The sequence below is a fragment of the Vicia villosa genome, linkage group LG1 (assembly GCF_029867415.1).
Source record: "Vicia villosa cultivar HV-30 ecotype Madison, WI linkage group LG1, Vvil1.0, whole genome shotgun sequence".
NCBI lineage: Eukaryota > Viridiplantae > Streptophyta > Magnoliopsida > Fabales > Fabaceae > Vicia > Vicia villosa.
Window position 1 is genome coordinate 53,746,601 of NC_081180.1, and position 14,820 is coordinate 53,761,420.

The 14,820-nt window shown below is 35.8% G+C and overlaps 1 protein-coding gene across 1 annotated transcript; it reads right to left on the bottom strand.

Moving 5' to 3' along the window:
- Positions 1–13,508: 13,508 nt before the first annotated feature.
- On the bottom strand, positions 13,509–14,195 carry LOC131638920 (uncharacterized). The gene has a single exon (XM_058909474.1). It carries the CDS (start codon positions 14,193–14,195, stop codon positions 13,509–13,511), a length of 687 nt encoding a protein of 228 aa, XP_058765457.1.
- Positions 14,196–14,820: the final 625 nt, after the last annotated feature.

Genomic DNA, 14,820 nt, shown 5'->3' on the forward strand with positions numbered 1-14,820 from the left:
TTCTTGGCAAGATTGATTGCAGACTTGTTATCAATCATCAGCTTCAGAGACTTCTTCACTTTAATCTTCAGATCTTTTAATAAGTTCAGAAGCTACACAGCTTAACATGCAGCTACAGCCCCTTGAATGTACTCAGCTTCACATGTTGATAGAGCAACAACAGCTTGTTTCTTGGAACTCCAAGAAATAGGACCTCCCAGAAACATAAACAAATATCCAGAGGTACTCCTTCTATCAACTCTGTCTCCACACCTATCAGAGTCAGAGTAACTCAATAACTCTGATTCTTCCTTTCTCCCAGAAGGAAACAATATGCCAAACTTCAGAGTTCCCTTGATATATCTCAAGATTCTGACAGCAGCTTGATAATGGGACCACTTAGGTTTACACATGAACCTACTAACCAATACAACTGCATAGTATATATCAGGCCTAGTATTACACAAATACCTCAGAGAACCCACCAGCTGTTTGAAGATCGTAGCATCAACATCTTCACCTTCAGAGTCAGAGTCCAATTTCTGATTCGTTTTTGATGGTGTAACAACAGCTTTGCAATTCTCCAGCTTGAACTTCTTCAGAAGTTCTAACTCATACTTCAGCTGATGCAGAATGATACCATCTCCTGAGTACAGAATCTCCATCCCTAGAAAATATGACATTTTTCCAAGGTCTGTAATCTCAAACTCATTCATCAGCACCTTCTTGAACTTCATCAGATCTTCTGGACAACTACCTATAAGCAATATGTCATCAACATAAAGACACAGCAGAATCATATTGCTTCCAGAATGTTGCACATAAAATCCATATTCCATCTCACACTTCTGAAACTCTTGCTTCTTGAAAAATGAATCAATCTTCAAATTCCAAGCTCTGGGTACTTGCTTTAATCCATACAGAGCTTTGTGTAATTTGTACACCATCCCTTCCTGATTCTTTTTCACAAAGCCAAGGGGTTATGACACGTATACCTCCTCTTGTAATGGACCGTTCAGAAATGCAGACTTTACATCCAGATGCATCAAGGACCAATTCCTATTTGCAGCTAACACAATCACCAGTCTGATTGTTTCATGTCTAGCTATAGGAGCAAACACCTCAAAGTAATCTAGTCCAGGTTTCTGAAGAAAACCTCTAGCCACTAGCCTTTCTTTGTGCTTACCAAATGATCCATCTGGCTTTAGCTTTACCTTGAAAACCCATCTGATGCTGATGGCTTTCTTCTTCTTTGGAAGTTATGTCAGCTTCCAACTCTTGTTTCTTTCTATAGCCTCAAGTTCTTCTTTCATGGCATTCAGCCAGACTTTCTTCTTTAGCGCCTCTTCAATACCCACTGGTTCAAAATCTACTAACATGGCACACTGAATGACATCTCCCTCTGAGTCAACTCTGTGTCTTGCAACATGTCAAAATATGCAAACCTTCTAGGTATAGTTGTGACTCTTTGTGGCCTTTGAGCTACTTCAGAGTCACCTACTCCAGAGTCACCACCTCCAGAGTCATGACTACCACCAGAGTCATGACTACCACCAGACTCTAGATCATCATCAGAGTCTGGATCAGAATCTGGATCAGAATCAGATTCACCATCTGACTCATCTTCAGAAGATTCTTCATCTTCTGATTCCAACTCTTCTTCAAAAGTTATCTCTATATCAGAAGTTGGTTAAGACCCTCCCCAATCCCAAACTTCTGATTCTTTCACAATGATGTCTCTGCTGACTTCAACCTTTTTTGTCTCTGGACAATAGAGTTTGTATGCACCTGTACTGTGGTACCACACCAATAACATCACTCTGCTTCTATCATTCAGCTTCAATCATTCAACTTCTTCCTTCTAGCTTCTGGAACGTGTTTGCAACACACAGAACCAAAAACCTTCAGATGACTAACACTTTGCTTCTCTTTAGTCCACTTCTCTAAAGGAACAATTTCCTTCAGCCTCTTTGTTGGACACCTGTTGAGCACATATGCTGCAGTAGCAACAACTTCTCCCCAGAGATTGTGAGGAAGCTTCTTCTCTTTTAGCATACTTCTCGTCATATCAAGCAAAGTACGGTTTCTACGTTCAGCCAGACCATTGTGTTGAGGAGTATAAGGAGCAGTAACCTCATGCACAATTCCATTATCATCACAGAACTTCCGGAATTCTGTATAGTTATACTCACCTCCACCATCCGTTCTGAGAATCTTTATCTTCTGACCACTCTGCTTCTCAGCCTTCATCTTGAACTTCTGGAATTCTGTGAACACCTCAGTCTTAAACTTGATAAGTGTTACCCACGTTATTCTTGTGAACTCATCCACAAAAGACACAAAATACCTATTTCCTCCAAGTGAAGGTTCTGGAAATGGTCCACACACATCAGAGTGCACTACTCCCACAACATGCTTTGCTCTTGGGGAAACTTCTGATACAAATGGAAATCTGGGTTGTTTGCCTTTCATGCATACCTCACATGACTTCTCAGGCTTCACAATCTTAGGAATTCCACGTACGAGCTTCTTAGAACTTAGATGTCCCAGACTTCTATAGTTCATATGCCCCAACCTCTTATGCCACAACTTACTATCACCTTCTGAGCCTTCTGCACTCAGACGCTCTATTTCAGCTGTTTCTACATTCACCTTGAATGTTCTGTTGCTTCCCTGTTCAGATTGCATAATCAACTTCTGATTAAAATCATACAACTTCAAGAGGTTGTTCTTCATAACAACTGAGAAACGTTTTTCAATGAGCTGACCCACACTCATCAGATTGCTTTTGATTCCAGGAACATACCAAACATATTTGATTAGAACATTCTTCCCATTCTTCACTCTGACTTTGACATTTCCCATTCCTTCTGCATAAAGGTACTTGTCATCAGCACATCTGATCTTTTTCCTCCTTTCAGAGTCAAAATCTATCAGCCATTGTTTGTTTCCAGTCAAGTGATTTGAACACCCAGTGTCCATATACCACCACTCTGACAAACAGCTTCCGTCAGACTCTGAAGCCATCAATAGCACAGGTTCATCATCTCAATCACCTCTAGCTATATTTGCTTCTTCTGATTTCCTTCCTTTGTTTGCCAAACAGTCTCTAGAAAAATGGCCAAACTGTTTACAACAGTAACATTGAACTTTCTTCTTCTCCTTTCCCTTCTGATATTTCTTCTCATCAGAAGCTGAGGCTTCCTTCTGGAATTTATCACCACGTCTATTCTTGGACTCTGACCAAGAGTGCTTCTTGTCCTTCTCGACAAAAGAAGCTTTCAGAGCTTGTTCAACTTCCCTTTCAGAAGTTCTTTCAGTTAGACGCAACTCTTGTGCTTCCAGACTGCTTTGCAACTCTTCTATTCTCATGGTTTCCAGATCTTTAGAATGTTCAATAGATACAACAATATAATCAAATTCAGGAGTAAGTGACCTCAATACCTTCTCTATGATTACTTGTTTAAAAAGGGTTTCTCCACAAGCCTTCATCTCATTAGTGATCAAAATCACTCTAGAGATATACTCAGAAACTTTCTCATTGTTCTTCATGTTGAGATTCTCATATTGCTTTCTCAGGGATTGAAGCTTCACCTTCTTCACTGATACGTCACCACCGTAACACCTGACCAGTATATCCCACGCCTCCTTTGACGTCATAGAATCAGCAATCTTCTCAAACACATTCACATCCACACACTGATGGATGAATAACAACGCCTTCTGATCTCTCTTCCTCGTTTCTCTCTGCGCTTCTCTTTGTTCTTCCGTTGCATCCGCTGCAACCGGAACATATCCTTCAGTGACAAGATCTAGAACATCTTGAGCACCAAATAATACACGCATTTGAATCATCCATCTATTCTAGTTTTTACCATCAATAACTGAAAGTTTGGTATTCAAGTTGCTTCCACTCATCTTCAAACTTGTACAGAAAAAAAAAGGATTTCACTCACACTCACACAGTGTTTCCCAAACCCATAAACAACCAAGAAAAATATGATTCAACATAACTTTGTTTCCCAAAAATAAAATCAATCACACAGCCACACAAACTCACGTTCACTCGTGTTTCCCTGTGTTTGGAACCGGAGCTCTAGATACCAATTGTTGGTGCACAAGAATGAAAGATGATAACAAAGAGAATAAACAGAAAGGAATAATAGCGCAAAAGGAATGAGAGAATAATCGTTGTGTTATCTATATTAATGATAGCTAGTACAAGGCTATTTATACAAAAGAAAGTTTGCCACATAAGCCCTAATAGAATAAACTTAGTGAACAATTTTAAGGTACAAACAGTACAATACTAAGAAGTACTAAAGTACCCTTACTAACTAAATAGCTAAGCTAACAGGACCCAGAAGGTAGAACTTCTGGTCAACACTATCTTCCGAGTAACCATCAGAAGATCAGCCCACATCAGAACTTCGGATGCTCATCTTCTGAATATGAATTACTCTTCTATACTTTTAAAATTGAATATTTATTTATGAAGCATAGAGTACCAGAACCTTTCAGATTTAGCTATCATAAATTTGTGTTGCAATGGTTCTTCAAATTCAGCTAACTAAATTAAATTGAGAAGATGCATGATGGTTTATGATAAACTATACAAGAAACAGATTGAAAAGATGCATCATGGTTTATGATAAACTATACAAGAAAAAGATTAAAGATTTGTTTCATTCTATATGGAAAATTATAATGAAGGAGGGTTTAAAGTTTATGTATTACAAGAAACCAAAGATTACCTTGATAAAGGAATCAAGAAATCTCAAGATTCTATGCATTACAACTCTCTTTAAAAATATTTAAAAGCACGAGAAAGAGTTCTTAAGGCTTAATATACATAAAGATGTATTGAAGAAGAAGGAAAAGAGTAAATACAAGAAAAAGTAGATAAAAATATGTATTGAAGAAGAAGGAAAAGAGTAAATACAAGGAAAAGGAGAAAAAAAATTAATTTCTCTAAAAGACTCAGTATCCAATGCTAAACTAGAAGAGCGAGAAAATCACAATAAGGATTCTCCATCATCATAAAAAAAATTATTATTGATTCTTAGTCTTTGACTATAATCTTAATCATCGACAATTAGTGTCAACCATTTCTGTTTAACACCTATATTATATTTCAACTCTATCTTATAATAAAATTACAACATTCTTCGACTACACTTAAGCCAAAATCTAATAACCAAACTAATTATTAAATTTGATATTTGAAAAATCTTATCTATAGGGATATGTAAAAAAGTCGATTACTCTTAACCAAATTGATATCCAAACTATTTTACTTTTTAAAATCTATCTAATCAAATACTAAAATATAACTTCGGAGCTTTATTTGTTATCAAAATCGTAAACTGATACTCATAATAATACCATGGTTTGACAATTGAGTACCCATATTCCTTTCTCTACAAACTTAAATGCTTACCTCCTTCAAGCTTAAATAATAATACATTAATAAATTATGAGTTAAAATTTTAATTTTGAACAATTAATTATTAATGAAAAATAATTAATAATAGTAGGGATAATAGATATTTAGTAGGGATAATAGATATTTACCCCTGTCATATAGGCGAGATTCAGGTTACCCCTGTTATTATTTTTTTTTTTTTTGAATTACCCCCTGTATTTTTAAGGTACCCCCTAAGCGTGTAAAAAACAGTGAAAAACTAGGGGGGTAAATAAAAAAAATAACTTTATAGGGGGAGTCCTAGGGGGTAAATCATATAACTTTTTCATATTTCGAGGGGATAATCCAAAAAAATAAAATTAATAGAGAGGTAACTCGAATCTTGCCTATATGGCAGAGGGTAAATGTCTATTATCCCATAATAGTATTACCTGCATAATTGCAAACATACTCTATATGATATTTTTTATTTTTTATTTTCTTCCTATCAATATATTCACCAATTCTCATTAAAAAAAGAGTGTATGTCATAGAGGAAAATGAAAATCGACTTTTCATTGATAGTTATTGATCGATTCCTTCTTGATAAAGCGTTCCAACATAAGCTTAAAAATTGATAGTTAAATAATATGTTTAGATCATTCCATTTCCACCACTAACACTAATAAAACTAACACTGAAGATTTTAAGAGTCACGTATCATTACATGGTAGAAGAAAATTGAATATTTTGATAAATAAATGCATGTAGTTGACAGTAAATTGAAATATAGCATATAGAACGATATTACAATATTTATTATAAATTTTTTGATTTTTTTTATAAGTATATATGACCATTTATTTTTATTTTTGGTTTAATACTAATATCAACTATATCATGTAAACATAAGAAGTGTTTATTGTTTTCGAGGATAAAATACTGAAAAAGAAAAGGTAAGTGTTAAAAGGACTTTAAGACACAACTCATACACGAGTATATTAAAAATCTAAAAGATAATAAGTGCCTCAATACGGGAAGTATTCATATATTGATAAAAAAATTTGGGAGGATTTTTTAAAGTCTCGCACCATTCCTTAATTCTTGGCTAAGAGTCAAAAAGGAAAGGAGAATCGAGCTAGAAATATCTATCATAATAGATTGTCTCGCGGAGGATATGATAAACTTGGAAAAAAGATTATTAATAAAAAAAGAAAACAAAGGGAACTAGGATTGGGAAATCCTTCTAGAAGCCTTGATCGCAATCCACTTTAACCATTACGCCATAAGAAATGGAATAAGACACGTTAAAGATCAGATGACTCGTTCACATCCGAGGCTACACGCAAAGTGGCTGAAATGATTTTAAGGAGATATTCTTTTCAACATTACTTATTTTAGTTAATTTAATGTGTTGTAGGATTTACTAGCTGAACAAGGCAAAGTTGATAGCTTCATTCCACAAGATCGTCGTGACATTTTGGTAGAAGTGATTGAAATTGAGGAGTATGTTGGACGTGTCCGTGGTCTTAGAAGAGGCGTCAGCTTGAAGTTACATTTTGGACCTTTTAAACAATTAACAAAGTAAACTGTATGAGAGAAATTGAAGACATAGTCGTTGAAAAGATAGGGAAGGTATTAGAACAAGAGTTGAAGAAATGGAATTAGAAAGATCGGGAGGAGCAAGAGAGGATGTTCCAGTAGGAGCGATAAAGGATGTTGCAAGAGGAGCAAGAGAGATTGGTCGAGGTTGACCAAGAGAAATGTACCCGCGATGTCATTGAGGTATAAGTATAATTTAAAATATTTGTGTTGTATGTTTTTGTTGTCGTTGTTTGTGTATTTTAATTTTTGTATTGCATTCATTTGTTTTTATGATGAAGAAATTGAAATCAATGGGTGTACTCAACCAACCAAATTCATATCAGTTGGACATGCATGGGAGAGTTGGACATGCATGGGAGAGTAGTTGGAAAGTTGTTTTAGGTGGTGTAAACACGAAATATAGTTGTTTTTCCTTACATCACAATATTGTGACCATGCCCCCTCAACTAGATAACATTCAGAGACTATCAAGCATGATAGAGGAGATTTCAGACGCTTACGAGTTTAAAATTAAATATGATCCAGAAAAAGAATATATGTTTCATAAGAGTTGTCTTATGAATTTTTTAAGAGAGATGATTGACTGGACATGCCCGTAATATAATTATAGTGCTCGTAAGTATAACTTTTATGGTGATTTTAATTTATAGTCATAGTTCTCATACTTTAACATAAAATTTTGATATGTGTATTAACTTTTAATTAGGATTCAGCATGAGATGTGTGTTCAAAGGTGATTGAAAAAGTGTTGTTTCATAGATCCATTGAGCAATCAATTTCAAGGTAATGCATCAAACACTATCAAGATGCACATACAATATAAGTTGGTTAAGGAGAATAAAATATGTTACATGACATTGTTTATCCATAAGTAAGTATATGCTTTAATTTGAGTTTTCATTTATAAATTAATTTTATACACTTTATGAATTATTCTGAGAGTTTTGTAGGGACTATTGGAAACTAATTATTTTATGTTCAAAGCAAAATATTATAGTTTTGTTATGCTCGTTACACTATCATCTTGATGAAGATGTGAAAAAGGTATTGAGCGGGTAAATGGTATTATTTGTAGCACTCAAATTTTAACTTTAATTTTGAATAGTTTTTATTCGTATTTAATTTTTACCGACATGTATGACAGTGGAGGGATACAATTTTGAGAAATGTAATGTACTTGATAGAAAGCCAAAGTTCATAGAACCCCATTTAAGTATTACTTGTGCTTTTTGACATTCTTTTATTTTTGCTAATGTATTACTTGTGTTTTGTGTGAACTAATTAGTAACTATATGAAAATAGTTTGTAGTCACGAAAATAACCCAACGACTATGAATGTGGATACTATGATATGAATATATGTTTAATATTGTGTGTAGAGGCATTACGAATTCATGGACTAAGGTATTAACTATCAATATACATGTAATTTATGTATATTTGTTAAGTTAATCTTGTTGTAGTTAGCTTATCATAATTTAAATATTGTTCACATTATAGGAATTTAGCGACAAAACACCATTTCCACATGAAGATATAGATGACATCCGATCACGTTAGGCCGGTGCCTTCCCATCTTATCATGAAACTCGTAAACACTGGTTTTTGTCATTATAAGTATAATTATGTAAAGGGTCAAATATTTATAGGTTCTCTTAGTGGAGATTTTGTGTATCCCAAATGTCATTATAAGCATTGTACATTTGATTTTGTAAACAATGTAAATTTGGTATTTCGTGTGATGTTCGGTATAAAACACAAAGTATGTGATTCTGTCACATAATTTCTATGTTCTGTGTAATAAAATGAATCAGTTCAGGGAAAATGAGATTTAAGACAAAAAATTGGTTATACCCCTCGGTTATTAACAAAATTCAACCTAAATACCAAAATTTCCCCTCAGTTATTAACTAAAATCAAGAGTTATATGGCGCACGCTACATAGTTATGAAAATATAAAAAATGTTGTTATTATGGGTCGAGAACCAATGAATTTTTCACCTATCCTCTCGGTTATTCAAATTTGAGGAGTAAAGTGGTAGTTTTTCATGACGTCCTTTATTTCTTCGTCTCTGTAATCGAAATAAAATTCCCTATGCATCTTAGGTAAAATGAATATATTTGTAGTAGTGGTTATAATAGTCCTTTGATTTGAAACCAAAAAATTATATAATTACTTCAAGTTGGGATGTTACAAGTACAATATACTTTAGGATTGATGTAGGTTAGATTATAGATCCAAGTTGATTGCTCTCGACTATTTTCACGACTATTAAAATATCAATAATTGTTCTCATTGTGAACACTATTTTTTTTTTAAAAATAACACTTCATTTCTTTCTTATAAAATAATTTAATTATTTAACACTAATTTTTTTATTTATTATCTCTATAGCAACGATATTTTTAAAAAGGATATGTTTGGGTTAGAGTGTCTAGGTCTGAAATCGACACCAACATTTATGATTAATTTTAATTCAATTATTTTTTAAATTATAACTTGTATCGATGTATCAATAGCGTTGTCTTATTTCTTGTGTCTCTGTTTCATGACTAATTAATTTTACTTAAATATGTATAATTTATTTTGACTGTTAGGTTCTCGAACGGTTGATTGTACAAATATGTGAAGGTTCACCCCTTGAACTAGTTTTTAGGGTTGAGATCCAACCATATTTAACATGGTATCATAGTTGAGTTAAGGTCTATAATATGGGCATTTGACCCGGCCACGCTAGGCATGAGGGTGAGTGTTGAAGTTGGTATTTGTGTTGTTGGAGTTTGTTTGAAGTCACACATTGCTTAGATTCCCAGACTGTTGATTGTATAAATATGTGAGGGCAAGCACATTTAACATTCTCCACTTGAACCTAAACTGCTCACCAGACGACCGACACGATACAAATATGGGATTCTCAACCAAATCTGGGATTCTCAACCAACTACACAAATTGGTTCACACTTTGCTGCTAACCGGACACGTCAAGAACAAATGGAGAATATCCTTTTTGCCATTGAAGCATATGGTACAAATTGTACGTTCTGATTCCTCTTTTGGACAATTCAAACTTAGTTGCAAATTTGTTTAACAGCAACCTCTATCTAAACAGTTGGGCCTTGCTTGGCAATTTAATTTTCCACAACAAATTCAGTAACCGGAGCACTTCATCACACTTCCCTGATTCGGCTGGATCCAAAACTTCCAAAACATTATAATTATTTTTCACAAAAAAAAAACTTGGTTATGTGTCTCCAGCAAGCACATTTAACACACTCAACCTCTACCAAAAAGATGTATTTGTATGTCAGTGTCTATGTTTGAAATCGTTAATAACACTTCTGATTACTTTTAATTTAATTATTATTTAAATTATTATTTTTTTTTTTTAATCAAGAATTCATTAATAGAACCAAAAGTTCTAAACCGCACGATTACAAAAGACGGAGTATGAAGCAAAAACCCCGAAGAAAATTACAATCCAAATACTACCTATGAAAAATACAATAAAGGATTATTGACAAACTCATAGAAATTGTAATTGGTATGTGTAATTTTCCCAATGAAGGACCATCTCCAAATAAGTTCTTTGATGCTCCAAATGATGTCGGAAACGCTCCACGAATCGTTCCGAAAGATAATTCCGTTTCTCACCTTCCATAAAGACCAACATATAGCTAACCAAAAAGTCCCTTCCCTACCGGATTTCAACTTCTTTTTTTTACAAAAAGAGTGCCAATCAAAATAACAACTCCACACGTCCACGAACACATACTCGGAAAAACCAATCCACCTAGCCATATACTCCCAAACCAAGCAAGAAACACGGCACATGAAGATAATATGAGACAAGGATTCCCTCTCCATTCCACAAAGACCACAAACATTAAGAGAAGAAGTAATAATTCCTCTACTTAGAAGTAGATCCCTAGTTGGTAATCTATCAATCAAACACCTCCACCCAAAAAACTTAATTTTATTAGGCACCAACACTTTCCATAAAAGAGGAAAAACTCTAGCAAGAAAAGAATCCGGACCTCTCGGTAGATGAAAGAAATTAAACAAAGCATAACAACTACGTACCGAGTAAGAATTATCCGATTCCGCTAACCACAAAATGCTGTCCCGAGTTTTTGGATCCGGCTGGACGTGCTGAACCGAATCGTTCAGCTGCTGTAGCAAGCTGTCCGCCCCCGTGCTGTTTGCGGCATCCAGCCCGTAACAGTCCCAAGCCCACCCATTAGCTTTCCACCCTCCCATCCCCGCCACCGCCACAAATTTCAAGTTAGATCTAGCATACGCCTCCGGAAACAACTCCCTCAAGCTCTTGTCCTCCAACCACTTTGCATGCCAAAAAGGAATATTAAAACCGTCGCCTAAAACAAACTTGCAATTTTCCATGAAAATATCCTCTACATAGGATTTTCCCAAAGAGAGAATGTCCGCCCACCAAGTGGATTTAGAATCTTTCCCTAAAATAGAACTTCCACACGAGGCCACTTTAATGTTGATATCACCATATCTAGCTTTCAAAACTTTAAACCAAAGAGCTTCCGAACCCGAAAATATCCGCCACCGCCACTTATTCAAAAGCGCTAAATTAAAATCTTTTATCCTTCGAATACCAAGACCGCCTTTCTCAATTGGAAGGCAAATTGTCTTCCAACTAACCCAATGAACTTTCCTCTCCTCCCCCAAGCCTCCCCAAAGAAAGTTACTTTCCATCTTTGTTATACACTTTTGAACTTTCGAAGGAATTTTGTAGAAAGAAAGCCAAAAGATGGATAAACTACAAAGAACCGATTTAAGGAGCGTCAACCTACCACCAAAAGAAAGGAACCTATTTTTCCAATCCGAGAGCCTCTTTTTTATTTTGTCTAAAATAAAATTCCAAGAAGAAATCCTTCTAGGATTAATTCCAATCGGAATACCAAGGAAAGTAAAGGAGTTGTCTTCTCTCCTGCAAGATAAGAAAATAGAAGCACATTCCATAAAAGAGTCACCTACATTCACCCCTATAAGCTTACTTTTGTGATAATTAATACCGAGGCCCGACACGAGTTCAAAACCTCTAAGAATAGCCTTGATAACCCACACTTGATTCCAACTTCCCTCCCCGATCAAAAGAGTGTCATCCGCGAATTGTAATAACTCCACACTACAATCTCTCCTAACATTGAATCCAACATATTCCCCTAAGCCCTCCGCCTTCCTAACCATCCCCGACAAACCTTCCGCAACTATCACAAAAAGAAAAGGAGATAATGGGTCTCCTTGTCTCAATCCTTTCTTCACAACAAATTCGGAGGTAGGACTTCCATTAACTAGGACCGACATTTTGCTCTCAAAAATTAGGGCTTCCATCCACTTCATCCATTTAGCTCCAAACCCCATTTTCTTCAACATAAATCTAAGAAAATCCCAACTTACATTATCGTAAGCTTTCTCAAAATCTACTTTAAAAAGGAGACATCCGTTATCGCCCTTTCTAGCCAAATCCATCACCTCATTCGCCACCAAAACCCCATCCAATAAGTTTCTTCCCGGCACAAAGGCACTTTGGCACTCGGATACCACCACACTAAGCATTTTCTTCAATCTAGACGCCAAAAGTTTAGAGATAACCTTATAAATACAACCGACAAGACAAATAGGTCTATACTCGTTAAGACCCAAAGGATTGGATTTCTTCGGGATAAGGGTGAGAAAAGTAGAAGTAATTGCCTTAGATAATAAAGCCTCCCGATGAAAACAAGACAAGCAATTGGAGAACTCCGTTTTCATGAAATGCCAACATTTCTTAATGAAAGAGAGAGAATACCCATCCGGACCCGGACTTCTAGCTCCTTCACAACTCCAAATTGCCTCCTTAATCTCTTCCTCCAAAAAAGGTTTTTCAAGACTTTCCATCTCTAATCGATTGAGCCTAGAAAACGACAATCCCTCCAAAGATGGTCTCTCTCCCACCTCATCGGAAAACTTCTCCTCAAAAAACAACTTAACCTCCTCCTTTACCTCCTCCACCGACTCGACCACACCTCTATCGGTTACAATGGAACCAATATGATTGCGAATCCTTCTCGATTTCATAACATTATGAAAGAATCTACTATTACAATCACCGTCATTCAACCATTTTAACCTCGATTTTTGGATCAACATATTCTCTTTAATTTTAAGATTCAACCAAAAGTCACTACAAGCTCTTCGTTTCCTACGTAACTCCTCCACTCCCAACAAGACCTCCCCTCTATCCTCGTCATCTACCATTTCATCTCCCTCGTTCATAACACGAACTCCTTCCTCCACCGCCAAGTCAAATTTACCGAACACATTCACATTCCACCACTTTAATTTTTCTTTAAGTAATTTCAACTTTTCCTTAAGAACATAATCTCCTCTTCCTTTCACCATAATATCTTTCCACGTCTTTTCCACGAAAGGTAAAAAATCCTTGTTCGAGAACCATTCCTCATTAACCTTAAAAGGTTTAGGACCCCAATTCAAATTACTACTCATCAACTAAATCGGGCAATGGTCCGACACGTCCCGATCTCCCACCATTTGGCCTACAACACCCCAATTGCTCACAATATTGTCCGCCACAAGGAACCTATCGATCCTACTTCTCGCCCTTCCATCCCCTCCAAACCAAGTAAACTTTTTGCCTTTACTAGGGACATCAATAAGATTGCTCAAAGTAATGAAATCTGAAAACTCCCTCGCTTCTCTAGTACTGACTCTCCCCGAAACCCCCTTCCTCTCATTCGAATTCTTGACAGCATTAAAGTCTCCGCCGATCACCCACTCACCATCTGAAAATCTTGATTTTAAATCAAGCAACTTCCTCCATAACTCCTTTTTCTCACCACTGATACAAGAAGAATAAACATTAACTATATAGTAAACCTCCTCCTTCCAAACAACTTTTAACCCCAAAAAACCCACCCCTCCAAAACTGCACAAAACCTGGACACAATCAGAATTCCACAGAGAAATCAACCCTCCCGATGCTCCTGTCGACGGCCAGTACGAATAACCAATGTTCTTTCTCCTCCAACAACTATAAGCAAGACTATCCGAAACAGTGGCGAATTTAGATTCTTGAATGAGAAAGATATCGGCGTTACCTTTCACGATCAAATGGTGAATCCTCCTCCTCTTAGCACTGCTTCCTCCTCCTTTGATATTCAAAGAGCCTATGATCATTGAGCCATGTTAACAGACCCCTTCTTACCCAGTTTTCTGAGTCGACTAACAGTTTCCATGTCTTCAAGCTTCTCCACCAAATCCTTTCCGTGTTTGCCTGCATCCACCCCCAAATCTGAAATTATTCTCCACAGCTTCTTCCCGACGTTTGAATCCATGTTCTCCTTAATTCTCCTGTTTCCCCTTGCAATGTCAGATTCCTCTGGTTGTTCACCGTAACAAACCGGCCGTTTCTTGTTTTCTGCAAGCTTCTCTAGAGCGGACTCAGAGTTACCAGCTGAAGAAATTGGGTCTGATTGTGACGTATTAGTATCGGTGTGTTATTTTTATTTTTTGTGTCTGGGTCTCATTTCTAATTAATTTTACTTAAATATGTATAATCTACTTTGATTGTTGGTGGTGGTTTTTTTGTGAGTGCATAGGTAAGAGTAAAGTACCCGTTTGGATATGGAAACGGGTATGGAAACTGTTATGTATAGGATACAAAATTTTAATAAACATTAAAATATAAATATGTCAATAGAAAATAATAATTTCTCACTATAATGTATTGAATAGAAAATTATATTGTTCCATTTACCACAAAACATTTAAATAAAAGTTTAATTAATAAAAAGTTGTGTTA